We start from the raw sequence: 20786 nt of genomic DNA, 5'->3' as shown, positions 1-20786 counted from the left end.
TTTCCAGAGTAAAGTCATAATATTACAACAATAAAGTCATAGGTTTACGATAAAAGAAAGTCGGAATATTATGAGAATAAAGTCGTAATATTATAAAGTGGTAATTTTACGTTTTACTTTATTTTTTTCTCATAGTTATGAGTTTATTCTCAAAATATTACGACGTTTTTCTGGTTAAGTTATGACTTTATTCTCGTAATATTAGAACGTTTTTTCTCGTAAAGTTATGACTTTATTCCAGTAATATTATGACTTTTTTCTCTGTTACCATCATCACAATGCTCAAATGTTTTGCGGCTCCAGACTTTTTGTTTTGCCTAAAATGGGTCTTTTGATGTTAAAGGCTGCTGATGCCTTTAGGGTTGTAAGAAAATATCCAAAATATCAAGTATCTTGATATAATGTTACGTGATACTGTACTGATTCTCAAAAACACTGTATTGATTTTTGCCTGAACCGCAAACGGCCAGCCCTACAAATGCAAAAATCGGTCACTGAGTGACTATGTGATGAAGTAACACGAGTGTTGGAGTTTCCTCATTTGCCGTTGCTCTTTCAATATGACAAGGCGGGAACAGTCCTTTATGCAAATGAGCCTGTGCATCCGGCTCTGTATATAAACATTTAACAACAAATTCAAACTTCTAAATGATATTGTGAAACCTCAGAACGCTCTATCGCATGTTGCATGGCACCTCTAATGCAGAGTGTTGCTCATAACCCCTGTCTGTGTTGACAGGCTCTGTCCGGAGGGCTTCACATGCATCAAAGCCGGTCGTAACCCGGACTACGACTACACCAGCTTCGACTCCTTCAGCTGGGCGTTCCTCTCCCTGTTCCGATTAATGACCCAGGACTATTGGGAAAACCTCTACCAGCAGGTCGGTGCAACTCATCTCTGATCATTATGGAGTACAGCATTTGCTTGTCCCTTGGTTATATGTACTGTAATTAGGGCTGCAACTAATGATTATTTTCATTAGCGAATAATCTAGCAAATACCAAATGCCGAACTCGAGGCTTCAAAACTGTAGTCCACAAACCAATGGGTGACGTCACGGTGATTACATCCCCTTCTTATGTATATACAGTCTATGGTTTATGGACTACTGTTAATATTATATTATTAATATTATATTCCATTTCTACTAATAGATCTCCCCAAATGTTACACACTGCTCCTTTAATATAATATAAAACAGGAAATCTCCATAATTTTAGTGGATGAAAACAGCATTTTCTGTCATTTTTGCATGAAAAATGATGATGAATCAAAATAGCTTTTGTCATAATTTCATAAGACAATCAGTAAATATCTGAACAAACAAACCCAGATGAGTTTTTTCAAAATGGTGTGTCATTCTGCAATTATTGACTAGGCCTGTTATGTAAGGCTATTTAGTGTATTGTTTTGTACTGCTGCAGCACAATGCAGCAACTTCACATTTGCAAAGTCACCAAACAAACAGTGTCGTGACCACAGCCAAACACTATACACAGTACATTGTGTTACTTCAAAGGAAAACGACAAAAAATCCATTTATGGCATCCTTCTTTTCCTCTCATAACGAGAGAAAACACTTTATAATAACCATCATTTATAAATGGTAAAAAACAACAACAAAAAATAGATAAATAAATAAATAAATAAAATACATCGGGACAGGGCATTTTGAACAAAATTAAATTTTCCAATCATAAATGCTTGTCATTTTAAAGAGATACCACATTTTTTATTAAGTTCTGTCTGTCTTGGGTCCGTCAGACTTTGCGCGCGGCGGGGAAACCCTACATGATCTTCTTCGTGCTGGTGATCTTCCTGGGCTCCTTCTACCTGGTCAACCTGATCCTGGCCGTGGTGGCCATGGCGTACGACGAGCAGAACCAGGCGACCATCGAGGAGGCCCAGCAGAAGGAGGAGGAGTTCCAGGCCATGCTGGAGCAGCTGAAGAGGCAGCAGGAGGAGGCACAGGTAGGACATTTCTTTCTTTCTCTTCAAAATTGAGCATTAGAGTGATTATCTCAATCATTTCAGTTGATTTCCATTGACAAGTCCATTAACAAAAATGATGTTTTAAACTGCTAAAGCAACGAGGACATTTTAGGAACTTAAAATGTAAAATAGTCCGAATGTATATATAGACAAGTGGCTGGGAAAATCTCTTTGTATCTAACTGGGGAGCTCTGTTGATTCTCGGGCTTTAAGTCTTGTGCCAGCTGCCAAAAGCAGCGTTGCCCCCGGCGACCAAGGGATGCACTGTCCTGGATGACTGACAGTCCTCTGCTGCTCCCTCAGGGGTCAGGAGTCCTTGGTCGACCTACAGAAAGAACAATTAGCAGCTGGACATTGAGTGCAAGTGAAACGCTGGATAATGGGAATGGAAATAAGCAGTTATTTTAGAGGCTTGTGACGACAAAGCCAAACAGTCTATTTCTGTCCTGATACATGTGTAACTGTGAAAGACAGAGCCGGCCAATATCAAAAATAAATAAATAAATGACTCAGTAAATAAATAAATACGTCATTAAATGTAGCAACAATAATATTAAAAATAAATATAGCCATTAATTAATTGATAAAATGTGACATAAATTGATATTTCTGTTTTAATTTGCTTCTTTTTTTATTTATCTTTGTATTAATTCCCTTATTTATTAACTCTTCTGTTTAATTTTCCCTTTTAATTATTCATTAGTTTTATTAATTTTGAAATGTATTCATTTATTTTTGAATTTATTTTGTATCTATTTATTTATATTTATATTTATTTTTTACCTATTTATTTATTTTTGCTTTTATTTTTTATGTTGCATTTATTTGTATTTGTTATTTATTTTGGCATTTATTTTTTAATTAGTTTATTTATTTATTTTTTACAGGCAACAACAGCTGTCAGTGAGTCAGTGTGCTGACTTGACTATGATTTGCCCCAAACTACATGTGATTATCATAAAGTGGGCATGTCTGTAAAGGGGAGACTCGTGGGTACCCATAGAACCCATTTTCATTCACAAATCTTGAGGTCAGAGGTCAAGGGACCTTTTTGACACGACATTTTTTCCTCATCAAAATTTAGCGCACGTTTGGAGCGTTATTTAACCTCCTTCGCAACAAGCTCCACTCTGGCTTTAAAACTGAGTTGCAGCTTCTGCCAAGGTCGGGAACTAGTGATCTACAATGTGTGTGTATAATAGTGTAAGATCATTCAAACGCTATATTTCCCCCATTACTCTGCGTTTCATGTCGTACGACATCCTTTCCAGCTCATCCTCGTTAGCGGAAGGTCAGACACATCGTCTCGCTTTATGTTTCCTCTCAGAGATCCTTCCCCACCTCTGCTCGACCCTTCAAAGGCTATTCTGCCAGGCTTCTTCCTTCTTATCAGGATTGTGCACGTTCACATTGTTGATGTTGGTCGCCACGACTGACTCTTAAATCATCGTGCAAAAGGAGGAATTTCTCTTATTTAGGACAAAGATTAAAGATGGAAAAAGAGGAAGTATAGAAATCTAAATTGAGTTACATACTGTCTTTTTTGATTGCTTAATTATTTGATGTGTGTCTGGTATTTTTAGCCTAATATGAACCAGTGTGTCTGTTCATGCACGTGGTAGTAAATCATATTTCTTAAGGAAAGATGCAAGAAATTCTGTTTCCTCTGGTGTTGCAGTGATTTGGCTTCTAAGAGTGGAATTTCCTCCTTGTTTATAAAACACAAAGGCTGTTATCTAACCCAGCATCCACACAATTCTCTTACTCAATGAGTATTATAAATGCAGGAATTCAGAAATGTTTTGGTTTGCGTTAAAAACATCCAGGCGTCCATTTTTAGAAAGGTGTCTGAGGCTTATTTGGCTCTCTGTGCTGCTGCTCTCAGCTGCCAGGCTCTCTCTCTCTCTCTCTCCTCCGCGAGAGCCTCTGAGACAGGCACCGGGTCGCCATGACAACTGTGCTTGTGCTCCCATTGGCTGGCAGGTTGCCGCGGCAGCAGCCACGGAGAGCGGGGAGTACAGCGGGAGAGGGGGCCCCACCTCCGAGTCGTCCTCGGGGACGTCTAAGCTCAGCTCGAAGAGCGCCAAGGAGCGACGCAACAGGCGGAAGAAGAGGAAGCAGAGGGAGGAGGAGGAGGGGAGGGGGGGCCGCGATAAGTTCCACAAGTCGGAGTCGGAGGACAGCATCAAGAGGACGAGCTTCCGCTTCTCCATAGACGCCAACAGGCTCTCTTATGAGAAGAGATGCTCCTCACCCAACCAGGTAAATACTTCCCTGACAAATCAGGTTGGTCAGTGAGTGTTTCCTGATGAATAACGTTTCACACATGTCACTTCATGCCAGGGTTACACTTAAAGGGCGGGTCCATCATTTTTCAAAATGTGAAACTATTCCCTTTTAAAAAAGCAACGATTCAAATAAAAATCAAGCTACATTCACCATTACATTTGTGGACTATTCGTCATTATTTTCCTGTTTCTGTCTCACACCTTCCTGCCCTGACTACATTTCACAGGACCAACCAGCACCAAATGTGTCATTGTGGTGTCTCTCCTCTAAGTATGCCAGGGCTCTGCACCCTCTAACTCCATTTTCTCGTTTACTCTCTCTCTCTCTCTCAGTCCCTCCTCAGTATCCGCGGATCCCTCTTCTCACCTCGGAGGAACAGCCGCGCCAGCTTGTTCAGCTTTCGCGGCCGAGCGCGCGACATGGGCTCCGAGAACGACTTCGCCGACGACGAGCACAGCACCTTCGAGGAGAGCGACAGCCGCCGGGGCTCCCTGTTCCTGCCGCGCCGCCTCGAGCGCCGCTGCAGCGCCGTCAGCCAGACCAGCCTCGGGGCGCCGCGGGTCATGCTGCCCGCCAACGGCAAGATGCACTGCGCCGTGGACTGCAACGGCGTGGTGTCTCTGGTCGGTGGAACTTCTGTAACAACCTCCCCTGTAGGTCTCCTGCTGCCTGAGGTGACGTTTGTTTCATGCTTTATTTTCCCGTTGACCTGCTTTAAGTTTATGCCACCTTTTATTCCCATCCGTTTGTTCTCATGTTGTTGATAAATGAATGATATATGAGCACATACTTGTGTGTTCAATCAAGCTCAACACCGATAACCTGTTTGATCTCCCCTTCTGCTAAATATTGCCCGAATTAATGTGTTTTTGATGCATTTTTTTTTCCAGGGGACAACTACAGATACTGAGCTCAAGAGACGGCGGTCAGGTTTTCACCAGCCATCCATGGATTATTTAGATGAACCAGTGGCCAGGCAGAGAGCCATGAGTGTGGCCAGTATCCTCACCAACACCATGGAAGGTCAGGATGGGGCCTTAGTCTTTATTGTCTTATTTCCTTCCTGTCTTGAATTTCCTGCCCTGACCTCATGGTCTTATTTATTGAGAGCAAAAAGATAGAAGTAATCATTTCCAAAAGTCTCAACATGTTTTTATCTAACAAAATATTGTGCTTCCATCATATTTGTTGGCGTTTAGCCTTTCAAAAACAGTCAAAATATGACGACAGACATTCAAAGCTTTATTCTTTAAACCTCAATAGAAGATTTGATTATAAAATAAAAAAATCTAAACCTAGTGGTTTGGTCCAAGCCACGTTGTTTGTTTCCCATTTACAGAACCAGGGCTGTGTACGAACACTGGCTTTTTCTTTCAACGCGCACACATAGAACGGACAGCCAGCAGTCCGAAGTCAAAAGGTCAAAATGTATTGAGAGAAAAAAGATAGATGATGATAATCATCTCCAAAATTCTCAAAATGTTTTTATCTAACGACATATTTTGCTTCAATCCTTATTTGTTGGCGTTTAGCCTTTCAGAAACTACAGAATGGACAGCTGGTAGACCGTGAGGAGATATTTTCTGAATTTGACAAAAAGTGTAATGGATTAGACATTTAAAATTTTGTAGCCTATAATATAAGTTTATATTTAAGTTGTCTTGGCAACATATAGGTCACACAATATTAGCCTATTTAATATGCTATTAATTAATACATTTATTCATTTCTCCTTTTCCAGAGCTTGAAGAGTCGAGACAGAAATGCCCCCCCTGCTGGTACAGATTCGCCAACAACGCTCTGATCTGGGACTGTTGCCCCCAGTGGCTGAAAATCAAGGACATCGTCTTGCAGGTGGTCATGGACCCATTCGTGGATCTGGCCATCACCATTTGCATCGTCCTCAACACCCTCTTCATGGCCATGGAGCATTACCCCATGACTAAAGAATTCGATAACGTACTCTCAGTTGGAAACCTGGCAAGTATTGTGTGATATGCTTAGAAAGTCTTGAGTGTCTTGAATGTCTATTAATTCTGTTTAAACCTGGTATTTCTTGCAGATAAAGATTAGACTACGCTAATATTTTTTGTATTATACTATTTGTAGTATTCGATTAGATTGTTGGCGTTTAGCCTTTCAAAAACAAGCTCTTTAGTGGAAAAACCAGAAAAACATAAATGTAAAATATCTCTCATGATGTAAAATGTGTCCTCTTTGTTATTAGGTGTTCACAGGCATCTTCACCGCAGAGATGTGCTTCAAGATCATCGCCCTGGATCCCTACTACTACTTCCAGGAGGGCTGGAACATCTTCGATGGCATCATCGTCAGCCTGAGTCTGATGGAGCTCGGTTTAGCCAACGTAGAAGGCCTGTCTGTGCTCAGGTCCTTCAGATTGGCAAGTGCACTGGTGGAGTGATATCTCGTTACACGATTTATCTGCTCCTTAGATGAGAAAAGTTAAGATGCACCTGTACTTCTAGGGTCAGGACACGATGCCTCTCTCAATAACACTTATGCTATTAATGAGCTAATGATGTAATGAGAGCTTTTGTGCAGCACATGAAAGGTCCCACTGAGAGTTGTCGTGGCCTTTGGGGCTCAGTGTGTTTTTTTCTGTTCACCTGATTAGCGTTCTAGGACTGTTGCTGTGCTGCCAGACTCTTTGAGGACACAGTTAGTGATCTACTCAAATAGACTAGTATTTGAAAAGCTGATTTTGTTCTGCTTTTAAAACAATAGTTTTTCTTCATTGTTAGATAAGATTGACAACACTCTTTACATATACACGAACAAACTAACCGATCGATGCAGTGGTAGACCAGCAATTCATGTGTTCTGCGGGGTAAAATTACTGTTTTTGTGAATGGAGTCTGGTGGCTTTGTAGACAGCGATATAATGGCTTCAGTTCTCCGTCAGGTAAGGGCTGTCTGGCGGCGGGATAAAGCCGTAAAAATATTCAAAATAACTGAAAAACTGAAGCCGTTATATAGCTCTCTTCAAAGCCACCAGACTCCATTCACAAAAAAGTAATTTTACCTCGCAGAACACGGGATTATACATACAACCCCAATTCAAAAGATCTGAACTAACCCTTTCCAAACTTGGCCCATTTGAAAAAACGGAACACCCTTTAATCACATCCAGAAAAATCACACAGTCCTTTTCATTTTCTTTTAAAACAGCTGAGGGTCTTCAAACTGGCCAAGTCATGGCCCACTTTGAACATGCTGATCAAGATCATCGGGAACTCCGTGGGGGCTCTGGGCAACTTGACCCTGGTGCTGGCCATCATCGTCTTCATCTTCGCCGTGGTGGGCATGCAGCTGTTCGGCAAGAGCTACAAGGAGTGCGTGTGCAAGATTTCCGATGACTGTCAGCTGCCCCGCTGGCACATGCACGATTTCTTCCACTCCTTCCTCATCGTGTTCCGGGTGCTGTGCGGCGAGTGGATCGAGACCATGTGGGACTGCATGGAGGTGGCTGGACAGTCCATGTGCCTGATAGTCTTCATGATGGTCATGGTCATTGGAAACCTGGTGGTATGGGTTTTTTCCTGCTTTACAAACAAAAGATTCCATTGGTCAAACATATATTTCCGCTAGCATTTAAAAGAACCCTAAAAATCAGTTTTTATAAATTTCCAAAAATTCGTGCTTGGTGTGAAACAGCTTTTACAAGTAATGAGGTCAAGTGGAATTCACTGTCCCCTGCCTAATGTCCACTTCTTCCCAGGTTTTAAACCTGTTCCTGGCTCTCCTCCTGAGCTCCTTCAGCGCCGACAACCTGGCAGCAACCGACGAAGACAGCGAGATGAACAACCTGCAGATCGCCGTGGGCCGGATCCAGCGGGGCTTCGCGTTCATCAAGTCCACCTTGCGGCAGTTCCTCCGGAGCATCTGCTTCGGCGGGGGCGGTAAGGGCTCCGGCCTGGCCGAGGAGAGCAAACCCCTGGATGAACTGCACAGCAACGGCAAGGGCAACTGCATCTCCAACCACACGTCGGTGGAGATCACCAAAGACCCCACTGTGGTGTACATGACCGAGGGCAACGGACGGCCAGGAGGAGGGCTGGTGGTCGGGGTCGGGGTTGGTGTTGGTGTTGTGGTTGGTGGGGACACTACAGAGAAGTACCCGATGGAGGAATGCGACTACATGTCATTCATTCATAACCCCACCCTGACAGTCACGGTGCCCATCGCCGTGGGCGAGTCGGACTTCGAGAACCTAAACACAGAAGATTTCAGCAGCGACTCGTCGGACGTGGAGGGCAGCAAAGAGGTAAGACCAAAGATTGTCAGTTTGTAGGAAAAGTCACACAGCTTTCGTATTTGATTAGCTCCTTTTTTTTATATGTGTAATAGTTAACTCCCCGCGCAAACCAGACGATGTATAAATGTCAAGATTTGCATAGAGATGGCCTTTTCAGAGACATTTTCCAACAGTCAAGCGGTTTGAAAATAACATACCTGCTGACTCATTTGTACATGCATGATTCATGCTGTGCTACTGAGGGACTCAAGAGCTTTCACTCAGTTCTGAAGCCCTTTGCAGCAGAAAAAAGAGCCATGTACCACAGTTTTACGTGGTTGACTTGACAGCAAATGCAGATTGGAAGTAATAACTTGCACAGACTTCTTTTTTGGGACGATAACCTAATTCGATACTATCACGATACTGGGGTACCGATTCGATATGTATTGCTTTTTTTAAGTATTGCGATTCGGTAGAACCATTTATTGTGATTTTTGTTTCCTTTTTTAGGCCGTTTGAATGCATTTAAAAATAAATGTCAGTATATGGGTGCTCTACAGTTGTAGCGTCGGGCCGATTTGAACACGGAGATGAGAGTGACGCTGGCTTGACCGCACGTTACCGCAATACGATAACGTTTCCTGTCTATGACAGAGTTAGCATGCAGCTTTAGCTGTGATGTAATGATGCAATGTGTGAAACCCAAAGTGTTTTCATACTTTACTGTATGTGTAGTGTTTACCACTTTGGATTTAAAATGGGAGGGTGCAGGTCGTATCCACGCGGACCCTCCGCCGTTTTGTACTTTCTCGTTTCGGCTCGCTGCGGTTTGTTTTGGTTGACGGATACGGAACGGATATGACGTCAACAACAAAAAATAAAAGCGGGTTAACTTCCTAATAACTTCCTTTTACCTCCTTTTACCATTGCCTATTCTAACAGAGCAAATGTCAGGTTTGCTGTCAAGCGTTGCCAGGCTGACAGAGCATTGGGACTGCGCTCCCCCGGTGATGTCAACCTGCCACTTTGGGTGTGGTGCCAATTCCCTGTGATTCAAAACAGCCCAGGAGACTATTTCTAGCCACGGCACCACATGTTCCTTATATGTACGAGGCAGCGTTCCCACTAGTCACTGCTGATACTAACAACCTGTGGCCAGGGGTTGCTGATTTGTGATAATAAAGCACCAGTTAAAAGTTATTTCTTACCTACTATGTTTGATAAAATCAGAGATATTAATGTATGCATTTTGAGTTACACAATGAATATTTGGCGCGTCTTTGTGAGTATTAAACCAGCGTGCCACCCTTTTGCTTTGCATCTATTAGGGAAACTATTGTTCTGTGTGGCTAACATGTTCTCCCACTGTGCCTTGTGGCTGACCAGTGAGAGCAGACTTGAGGTTGTATGCTGGCTTTTGGTGTGTTTGACTTACTTTGTTTAACCCCCCGTTTGTTATTGCAGCTGTGTCACAGACGCTCTCAAGGTTTTCAGTGAGAGGAGAATTGTAAGACCACTTTATTGTACCATAGCACAAACCATGAGGACTGCCTATGCCATTTACAGACAAACAACATATTTTTCTCATACCTTCAATGGATTGCCCATTTTCGTTCTTTGCCTGGTCTGCCCTCCGTCCCCCCCCTACCCCACCCTCTTTGCTTTAAACCCTCCCCCCCCCCATACAGCAGCACACTCAATGCTGTAATATTTTTCTTTACCCACCCTTCTACCCCCTTTCATAATTTACCTCCCAAGCATCAGGCTGTATTGCAGTTACAAACCATTAGGAATGAGCAACACCACCTTCTTTTCCATCGATAGACAAACTCATCTAACATGATCTTTGCTTTTGACTTCATTGCTTGGTTTTGACTTGGTTTTGGGACTTGATTGGCATCCAACACTCCGAGCTTGAGAATGAAGGAAGAGAGGAGGACGAGAATGAGGGGGGGGGAAGAGAGATGGAATGAATTTTGCTGTAGTTTGACAAAATTCATTTGTCTGGTTCATAGCACATGCATACACACATGAAATACTCGTACGTACTTGTTTTCTGTGATACTCAAATAATAGTGGAATGATGAAAGATTCTTTACCGAATTCTTTCCTAGGAGATCATTTTGAAACACAAATGAATCAACGCTGATTTTTGCAGGGTGGCAAAACCGATAACACATGGCAGTTTATATTGAAAAACTGTATAAACAATATAAAATTGAGGAAACTCCAACCCAAATTACATTGAATCCTACCAGAGATGGTACATGTACACAATTATTAGTTGTAGGCCTGTACCCAATAGCTTAAAGCTTAATTTATAATGTTGAAATTCAAATTCTAAATCAACATTCGAATGCAGTGCAGCTTCTTTTATTTTGCATGTCTATTCATTCTGTTTAAACCTGGTATTTCTGCACAGTTGCAGATAAAGATTAGGCTACACTTATATTTTTAATATTATATTATTTGTAGAATTAGATTGCAGTGGTAGCTGCGTAGATTTCGGACTCTTGTGATCCAAACATTTCCAACAACTCGAGAGCGTTGTTAAGTCCAAAAGTCAAAATGTATTGAAAAAAGATAGATGTGATGATTTCCAAATGTCACAACATGTTTTTATCTAATTAAATATTCTGCTTCAATCCCTATTTGTTGGCGTTTAGCCTTTCAAAAACAACATTTTCACTACGGTCAAAAAACTGTTTGCTCTCCCGCTTGCCGCACACAAAGCGAGGCACTCGCTTATGAGTTATAGTCATTAAAGAAAGTTCATTTAATAAAAAAAAAAAACTAAATCATTTAATCAGATGAATCACTTTGTTAGAGGATGTTTTTTGAGGATGATGACGTCATAAAATATGACAACAGACATTCGAAGCTTCATTCGAAAATCTTAATAGAAGCTTCGAATGTAAAAAAATTACATTTGGTACAGCCCTAATTAGTCGGTCTTGTTCTACGTGCTTCTACGCCTGTGTTATCCACTTTTGTTCCACTGCAACTATCTCGTCACCAAACTTGTACAAATATAGTAAAACTTGCCAACAAAATCTGCCAAATAAAAGCATGTTAGGTTATGAGTAAATGCCTCATATAATCCACGCCCAGAAGAGCTAAAATGGGTCTCTTGCTGAAGGAGAGAAAGAGAAACCGGAGGGACACACCCCTCCAGAAAACGATGCACTTGTGAGCAGCATGCTTCCATCATTCCCATGCCGTATTAGCTGGGTTCCACGGCAATCAGAGCTGCTGCACTGTCTAGGATGACATGTTCCTGTACTCCACACGCCAGACAGATTAGACATGAGGCCACGTAACACCATGTTTGCCCAAAGAAAAACAGACAGGAAGCCTCACAACACCAAAAGTCTCACTATATGCAGATGATGTTGTAATGTACATTAACGCAAAAAACAAAGATCACTGCATTTTAGGGTTTCTGAGGAGCGTTGCCAGGGTTCAAAATCCAGAGTTAGCAAGGAGTAAAATGAACTTGACAACAGCAGCAACACTTGTCCTTACATGTGTTGCATATTGTTGAGAAGAAGGATGAATATCGTTGACTACCACATTTAGTCCTGTATGTTTTCTGGGTATGCATGGGTGCTAATTCAACATGTTTTATAAATGGGAACAACAACAAAAAAAGCGCCCGACCACATGCTGTCTTATAAACAGTGCACAGTACTGGTTTTTGCTGGTAAGCTAATGTGGTTATCCGTCTACTTCAACACAAACAGAAGAAGCTTGTACACTGCTTTCAAGGAATGGAAATAACGTGTTTTCATGTCACTCAGGAAAATGTACAACAGTCCCTCTGTGGGTGGATTCTAGCTTTGAGGGTGGGGGAATTATTATTATTATTATACATAGAGGCAATTTTGGAAATGGGATAAATTATAAGACAAACTGATTTGGGGTCATTTTTCAGTGGACATGAAAATACTTCAGCACACGTTCTGCTTGGTACTATTTCAGGCTTGGATTGATATGCACTGGAATACTGCATGCACTCTTCCTCGAACTGAGGTCACATCAAACGTACCCACAGAGCATTTCCGTAATGCCAACCTCCCCAGTGCCATGTGTTGCCACATAATCTGATTTAAGCCATCAGATAATACTAATATCAAAGCCTGTAGGTACATTTGATCGATGCTGCATGTGATGATGATAATACAATGACTTTAAAGAGCCCAACTCTGTGAGCTATTACAGTGCCTAGTCTCCACACTAAGGTGTATATAGTTGTGGCACTGGAGTACATGTGAATGGAGAATCACAATGATAACCAGCTCAGAAGGTTGGCTCCTATAACCGCTGAACCTTGATGGCACTGCATTGTAACTTTGTAGTCTTCTTCCTCATCCATGCAGAAGATCGATGTAGAGCCCCAGCGTCTGAGCTCATCAGAGGGGAGCACAGTCGATATGCGCCCCCCAGGAGACGGGGTGGATTCAGTGGAGATGGAGCCGGAGGAGTCCATGGAACCAGAGGCCTGCTTCACAGAGGGTGAGAGGGATGTGAGGGTGACAGGCAGGGAGGATGATGGGTAGCAGGAAAGTATGATGAGATGGTGCATATACACAATTATTGTGAATCAGCCGTAGGGCTGTACAAATAATTTGAAGTGTCATTCATAACGTTGACGTTCAAATTTGAAATCAACATTCGAATGCTGCTGTTTTTCTGCATGTTTTTTCATTATGTTTAAACCCGTTATATCTTAGGGATGCACCGATACCGGATCGGATATTGGGCTGAAACATTTAAAAGGTTTATACCTGATCCAAATATTTCCAATAACTTCAGAGCATTGTAAAGTCAAAATTTTATTGAAAAAAAGATAGATTTCCAAAATTCACCACGTTTTTATCTCATAAAATATTCTGATTCAAGCCATATTTGTTGGCGTTTAGCCATTAATGAAAGTTGATTTGATTAAAAAAAAAATAAAAAGCACATTTGATCAATGCTGCATGTGATGGCACTGGAGTACATGTGAATGGAGACACAATGATAACCAGCTCAGAAGGTTGGCTCCTAAAACCGCTGGACCTCTGTTGCCGAGGATGATGGGTAATGGGGAAAGTGGGACAGAAATGTGGGAGTTGAAATGCTTCCACAGCACACTTCCAGACGCAGAGTAAATCACATGTGCATAGCACTGGTGTGTTAAAACTCACCGCTGAGTGACAGTGAATGTAAATGCTCAGCAGGACAGAAAGAAAAAGTAGTCTGTGGGATTGTCTTGGTTTGTAATGAAACCTGACATTTAGTCTGACACACCTCCAGCGTGTTTCTGAGGCTGCAAGTACCTCTTCAGTGTTTCATGAGTGTGGAATACAGAAATAAAATATGATGATTCTTCTGCAATGGTTTAATGGCACCCAAATGGGAATTTATTTGCATTACTTTTGCACTAGATTTTGCACTGGAAGTAATGAAAACAGACTGAGTGAAGATTGTTTTGGTTTAATCATGCAATCACCTTAAGTCAACATATTCATTCTCCCCACATTTCCAGGCTGTGTGAGCAGGTTCCAGTGCTGCCAGATCAACGAGGACGAAGAGCATTTTAAGACCTGGTGGAACCTCAGGAAAACCTGCTTCATCATAGTGGAGCACAACTGGTTTGAATCCTTCATCATATTCATGATCCTGCTCAGCAGTGGAGCACTGGTAAGTGGGTGGTTTTTTTTACCTCCCGTTGTGAGCCAAAATCAATAACGATTTTTGATGTTTTTTTGATAAACTTGCATAAGTCGGTAAGTGGTTAGCACTGACACATCGCAGCTGGGTTTGAGCCTCAGCCCTGGTCACACCTCGTTGTTTCCACCAGCAGGTTTTACTGTTTTTGTTCCGTTCTGTACAGGCGTTTGAGGACATTTACATCGAGCAGCGGAAGACCATCAAAACCGTGCTGGAGTACGCAGACAAGATCTTCACTTACATCTTCATCCTGGAGATGCTGTTGAAGTGGGTGGCATACGGCTTTGTCAAGTATTTCACCAACGCCTGGTGCTGGCTGGACTTCCTCATTGTAGACGTATGTATATCCAGTCTATATAAAAATACAGCTTCCAATCTGGCATTAAAGGAATACTTCACTCCCAAAATGATAATTTGTATATCAGTTACCCACCCCGTGTTACCTTGAATTCTTGAAGAAAACTTTGTTTTTCTCTCATGTCTCCACAGTGAAGTCGCTAAAACCTTACTATTTAAACACTTCCGCGTAAACAGCCTCATGCTTGTGCAGGTGCGCTACTCGTCCATGCAAGAATTCAAGTTAACCCGAGATGAGTGATTGATATACAAATGGTTATTTTGTGGGTGACGTATTCCTTTAAATCAAAGATTATTTAGACAGTTTGACATTTTGGGATATGGATATAAAGCCATGATGCGATTAGCTTAGCTTTAATATGTCTATAAATTAAAGGGCGGGTCCATCTGCGTTCTGTTTTGTTTTTTTCAAAAGGAAACGCCCACTCAGCCACTCAAAATTTGGAAATTAAAGAAAAGAACGATATAACGGCTTCAGTTTCCCGTCGGAAAGGGCTGTCTGACGGCGAGGTAAAGCTGCTGTGGATGGGGGCAGCAGAAAAATTTATTTTAGCCACCTGAGAAAAATCAATATCAGTTTCATTGTACGCTATATTTTGAATATTTTCACTGCTTTTTCCCGCCGTCAGACAGCCTTTCCTGACGGGGAACTGAATCCATTATATCGCTGTCTACAAAGCCACCAGACTCCAATCACAAAAACAGTAATTTTACGTCGCAGAACACGGTTCCAGCTCTGGAAAGGACCAGTCTAGCATGTTTCTAGTCTTTATGCTAAGCTAAGCTAACAGCCTCCTGGCTGGTACAGACATGAGAGTGGTATCTATCCTCTCATCTAACTCGTGGAAAGAAAGCAAATAAGGGTATATCCCAAAATGTCACTATTCCTATTAACAGACAGATGTAAATACCATTGAGTCTGCTAAGTCATCTCTTTCACCTCTCTTTATCATTTATTCATTTTTAAAGACTTTATATGTCTTTAATGGTGTGCAGACCAATCATTAATGCCTAATCAACCATCCTGTTCAAACACTGGCAGTGCGCAGAGGGACCTCTTTCATGTCTCCCCTTTCACCCCCGCTCGTCTCCGTCATTACCGTCTCTCAGGTGTCCCTGGTCAGCCTCGTGGCCAACGCTTTGGGCTACTCTGAGCTCACCGCCATCAAGTCTCTGAGGACGCTGCGAGCCCTGCGGCCCCTGAGGGCCCTGTCTCGGTTTGAGGGCATGAGGGTAAGGACGTCGTGGAATAACAGCGGAACACTTTTATATCGTAAACGTGTCTGTAGAGCTATCTGCTTGTTCTCTGCTCAGGAGTGCTGAAGGAAAAATGTTACGACTGCATGCTTATTCCTGTAAAGTTATCTTTTCCTTGCAGTTCAACACTGTATTTCTTCTATCTGCATGACTTTCTTCACATTGTGTCAATGGATTACTGTATATTGCTGTTCTCAGGCATTGTTCTCTGCTCGTGTGGTGCCTTTGACCTGTAATTTTTTTCTTTGTTGTGTGTCTTTTTTTCATTTACAGTCAAAACAAAATGTTGTGACTTCATCCCGCCTCTCTAAGGTTTTTTTCTGTTTTGCTTTTTTACCTTTATCAAATGTTAACTTTTTCACCTGTCCACCTTCTTCTTTCCAACTGTCATGTTGTTAGATTCTTTGTTAAGAGCTTTTTGTGTGCAGTAATATTAAATACAGCTTTGAATAATATAGGAATACTATTTTTAAATCTTTTGTTCTGAAAACCGTAGCATTCAGCTCAATCAACCAGTTAAGTGATTAGATGATTGTAATGGCCACTCAAATCAAACAGCCTCTCCGTTTTGGCGAGCAGTGACGTCCGTTTGACCGTCTGTCTGTGTGCTTCCAGGTCGTGGTGAACGCGCTGCTGGGGGCCATCCCTTCCATCATGAACGTGCTGTTGGTCTGTCTCATCTTCTGGCTTATCTTCAGCATCATGGGCGTCAACCTGTTCGCGGGGAAGTACTATTACTGCGTCAACACCACCAACGACGAGGTCTTCCCCATCGACGTCGTCAACAACAAGTCCGACTGCCTGAACCTGGTCAACGACAGCGCCCGCTGGAAGAACGTCAAAATCAACTTCGACAACGTCGGGGCTGGCTATCTGGCTCTGTTGCAAGTGGTGAGTTTAGTCCCGGTGACACAAGAAGACAAAATGTATATATAGAAATTAAAATAGTAGATACTTACTCATCCTGCGTACAATTATACAAGTCAGCTCACAGAAACAAAACAACTACAAAGAGACTCAAAATGACCACAAAGAGACAAACAACAACTACAAAGAGATGCAAAAACGGACACAAAGAGACATAAAAATTACCACAAAGAAACACAAAACAACAACAAAGAGACACAAAATGACCACAAAGACACACAAAACAACAACAAACAGACACAACAACTACAAAGAGACACAAAACAATTACAAAGAGACACAAAATTACCACAAAGAGAGACAAAACAACTACAAAGAGACACAAAAAGACTACAAAGAGACACAAAACAACTACAAAGAGACACAAAAAGACCACAAAGACACTAAAAACAACAACAAACAGACACAAAACAACTACAAAGAGATAAAAAATGGACACAAAGAGACACAAAACAACAATAAACAGAAATAAAAAAACTACAAAGATGCGAAACGTCTACAAAGAGACAATGAATGACTACATAGACCCAAAATGACCACAAAAAGACAAAATGAACACAGAGATGCAAAATGACTACACAGAGAAGCTAAACAACACTAAAGTTTGTGTGTCTCGCCCCTATGTAGGAGAGATGATGGGGCCATTTGCATGTCTGTGCCCACATTGTCTCATAATCCGCCCATGCACACAGCGATGATGTTGCAAACCCTCTGTGGGCTGCGGCGCACCTCTCCGTGGACAATATGGAATCTTTTCTTCCACTGTTTAAACCCCTTTTCACTGTTGTCTTATGAGCTCTATACAAGTGAGGGAAATCACGCGTGTAATGTCCCCCATGCATACTTTGAAACAATATGAAAATATATGAAATATGAAATTGTTTAGATGGTCTCCCACTATCCAGACTGACACACTGGCTCTTCTCTCATCTGCTCTCAGGCAACATTTAAGGGTTGGATGGACATCATGTACGCAGCCGTGGACTCTCGAAATGTAAGTCCCTTGGTGCTCGACAGAAGGATTTATAAATCGTTGTGGCTGACACATACCAGTAACATTTTGAATTCGTTCTATCTCACTTTAATCCAGTTGGAGGACCAGCCTGAATACGAAGTGAACTTGTACATGTACCTCTACTTTGTCATCTTCATCATCTTCGGCTCCTTCTTCACCCTCAACCTGTTCATCGGCGTCATCATCGACAACTTCAACCAGCAGAAGAAGAAGATAAGTTGCAATTAGTAACAGTAATCAGATGATTTAAACTACCAACATGTTCTATAGACTTTTCGGTAGGAATGGGAACCACATCCATTATCTGTAACCGCTTATCCCATTCAGAGTCGCGGGGGGGCTGGAGTCGATCCCAGCTGACATTGGGCAAAGGAAGGGTACACCCTGGACACATAGACACATAGAGACAGACACATTCACACCTATGGACAATTTAGAGTCAACAATTAACCTAACCGGCATGTTTTTGGACTGTGGGGGGAAACCTGAGCACCCGGAGCAAACCCACGCTAACACGGGGAGAACATGCAAACTCCACACATTTTTGGTGGGCTTTAAGGTGATGTAATAATAATTAAAAGTAACGCTGAAATCCAAGGCAACCCCAGGTTATCCATCCTGCTCGCTGTTATTAATGTTGACACTCTCAGCTTTAGTTCTGCACCGCGTTGGCGTCGAAACACCAGGTACCAGTCTTGTGCCACACTGTGCCAACTACACGCATACGAAGCAGCCCAGATTTAGCCAAAGCAGACCCACAGCTGCGTTAAAGCTACAGAATAATGATTATCTGCGAGGACCTGCCGCTGCCAAGGATTACTCAGGATGCATGAGTCACTGAGAAACACCCAGCCTACACACACACACACATATGTGTATATATATATATATATATATATACACATGCAGTGTCACAGGGAATGTAGTCTGGAAATGTGCCCTCCGTCTAACCGAGCACTAACAAGTAGGCAACGCCCAAGCGAGGCAGGGGAGAGGGGTCGCACTGTGTTTGCTGCGTGCTGGCAGGTCTGGCTTGACTGACTGACTGAGACACTGTATCAGTCGGTGTGGTTTCAGCAGCCCGACGGCCAGCGCGTCACACAGATGGTTTGCTCAGTGTTGACACCAGTCCTCCCTCCAGACACGCATCATACACTCAGTGAGCAGCACTGAGAGTGTGATGTGTGCCTCATGTATCATATCATGAAGGGGGGTTCATTGCTTTGATTAATGAGAGCACGCTGAGTGCGCTGGCTGAAGTTTGGACATTTTTATAGCCTCGGCGACAGCCGTGGCCAGAGGATTATGGGACGGGATGTCCGTCCGTCTGTCCCATTCTCGTGAATATCTCAGGAACGCCTGTAGGGAATTTCTTCAAATTTGTTACAACGATTTTGGTGGTTCAAGGTCACAAAACTGTTTTTTTTTTGCCATAAGTGATATATTCGTGATCAATACAACAGTTTGAAAAAATAAATTGACGTGCGAAGTAATTGCACAAAAAAAAGCCCCCAGATTGTAAAGGCCTTAAGTCTTTGTCCTGGGTCAAATGTTGTCCTCATCTCGTTTTTTTATTCAAGTTTTAGTTGACTAAAAGGGCATTTTTGTGTTACCTTAGTCTAAGAAAACCCTAACTATTTTAATAAAGTTTTAGTCAGTGAAAACTGTTTTAGTCATCAGATTATATTGAACATTTCAGTCAATCTAGTCTAGCCAAAATATCATCTTGTTTCTTTCTCCTAAATTGAGTTGCGTCTATATTTATGAAACAACAACAACACGGTTGCTCCGTAGTCTGAACCAGGACGGCAAACTTTATTACTCCTTTCAACCTCGACAAAGGCAGCACAGACCACATCCACTCCTTCAGTTTCACAAGTATTTCGCATTTTCGTGTCGTTTATTCGTCATGATGCTGGTGTTATTCATACACAACCAGTGAATTTTTAAGAATGACATCATCAAACATATTGCACATTAATTTTCTGTCCATCTAAAGAACACAATCTCCTTTTTTTATCACAGAACCTAGCACTTCCTGCTTCCTCTGACAATACTTTTATATCATCTGTGAAGATATTTGTAGGACATATGGTTGCTCTGTTGTTCACATTGCTCTCTAAAAATGTATAAGAAAGATATTCTTCTATGTGGTAATAACCAAGTTGTGTTTTGTGCTCCCTTTACTTTGGAGGTCAGGACATCTTCATGACGGAAGAGCAGAAGAAATACTACAACGCCATGAAGAAGCTGGGCTCCAAGAAACCACAGAAACCTATACCTCGGCCAGCAGTAAGACTCTAACTCGGGGCTGCACAAAGTAGTTCGAATTAAAAGGCCCGCGGGATTCTAATTTTACTGTCTTTCAAAGGCTGTATCAGGCTCGGTTTTAGAGTTGAAACTACAAAACTTAAGGAATCCATTGGTAATATTTCTGCATACTGGGGTAACCAAACAGTCTTAGGAATCCATAAATTGGGTATGACTGGAAATTAACCCAATTGTATTCAGCAGGTGGGTATGTTAATGCTAAAATAATATTCAATTAGGGGAATTTGGGATCCTAGTACCAATTTGCATCTTAACAACACAATACAAGGGAACATTTTGGGCACCTCTGCTGACTGTTAGTTCTTACTAACAGACTACTAATTAGAGGCGTAAAAATGACCCCTTGTCCTCCTCTACCCCCCAGAATGCATTTCAAGGCTGCGTGTTCGACTGCATCACGAAGCAAGCCTTCGACATCGTGATCATGATCCTCATCTGCCTTAACATGGTGACCATGATGGTGGAGACGGACGACCAGACGGAGGACATGGACAAAATCCTCTACCGGATCAACCTGGTCTTCATCGTGCTCTTCACCGGGGAGTGCATGCTCAAGATGATCTCTCTGCGTCACTATTACTTCACCATCGGTTGGAATATATTTGACTTTGTGGTGGTGATCCTGTCCATCGTAGGTAAGGAGG

The 20786-nt window shown here is 42.1% G+C and overlaps 1 protein-coding gene across 9 annotated transcripts in view; it reads left to right on the top strand.

Annotated features, from left to right (window-relative positions):
• Window positions 1-20786, top strand: part of scn1lab (sodium channel, voltage-gated, type I like, alpha b) — a 40451-nt gene that overhangs the window by 15566 nt on the left and 4099 nt on the right. For 5 of the 9 annotated variants that reach the window (XM_037761888.1, XM_037761887.1, XM_037761889.1 and 2 more), the window contains 19 exons: window positions 740-881; window positions 1766-1972; window positions 3977-4255; window positions 4615-4956; window positions 5173-5305; window positions 6024-6262; window positions 6510-6683; window positions 7472-7828; window positions 8022-8567; window positions 12899-13055; window positions 14071-14225; window positions 14419-14592; window positions 15723-15845; window positions 16143-16181; window positions 16485-16760; window positions 17737-17790; window positions 17887-18024; window positions 19999-20103; window positions 20507-20777. In XM_037761888.1, the coding sequence (XP_037617816.1) occupies window positions 740-881; window positions 1766-1972; window positions 3977-4255; window positions 4615-4956; window positions 5173-5305; window positions 6024-6262; window positions 6510-6683; window positions 7472-7828; window positions 8022-8567; window positions 12899-13055; window positions 14071-14225; window positions 14419-14592; window positions 15723-15845; window positions 16143-16181; window positions 16485-16760; window positions 17737-17790; window positions 17887-18024; window positions 19999-20103; window positions 20507-20777 (3911 nt within the window). The remainder of the gene's footprint in view (window positions 1-739; window positions 882-1765; window positions 1973-3976; window positions 4256-4614; window positions 4957-5172; window positions 5306-6023; window positions 6263-6509; window positions 6684-7471; window positions 7829-8021; window positions 8568-12898; window positions 13056-14070; window positions 14226-14418; window positions 14593-15722; window positions 15846-16142; window positions 16182-16484; window positions 16761-17736; window positions 17791-17886; window positions 18025-19998; window positions 20104-20506; window positions 20778-20786) is intronic. The other 4 variants (XM_037761893.1, XM_037761894.1, XM_037761890.1 and 1 more) reach the window with 3 other exon arrangements.

This window comes from Sebastes umbrosus, chromosome 24 (genome assembly GCF_015220745.1).
Source record: "Sebastes umbrosus isolate fSebUmb1 chromosome 24, fSebUmb1.pri, whole genome shotgun sequence".
Lineage (NCBI taxonomy): Eukaryota > Metazoa > Chordata > Actinopteri > Perciformes > Sebastidae > Sebastes > Sebastes umbrosus.
Note: the sequence above shows the minus strand (reverse complement) of the source record. Positions and strands in the feature narration are given on the sequence as shown.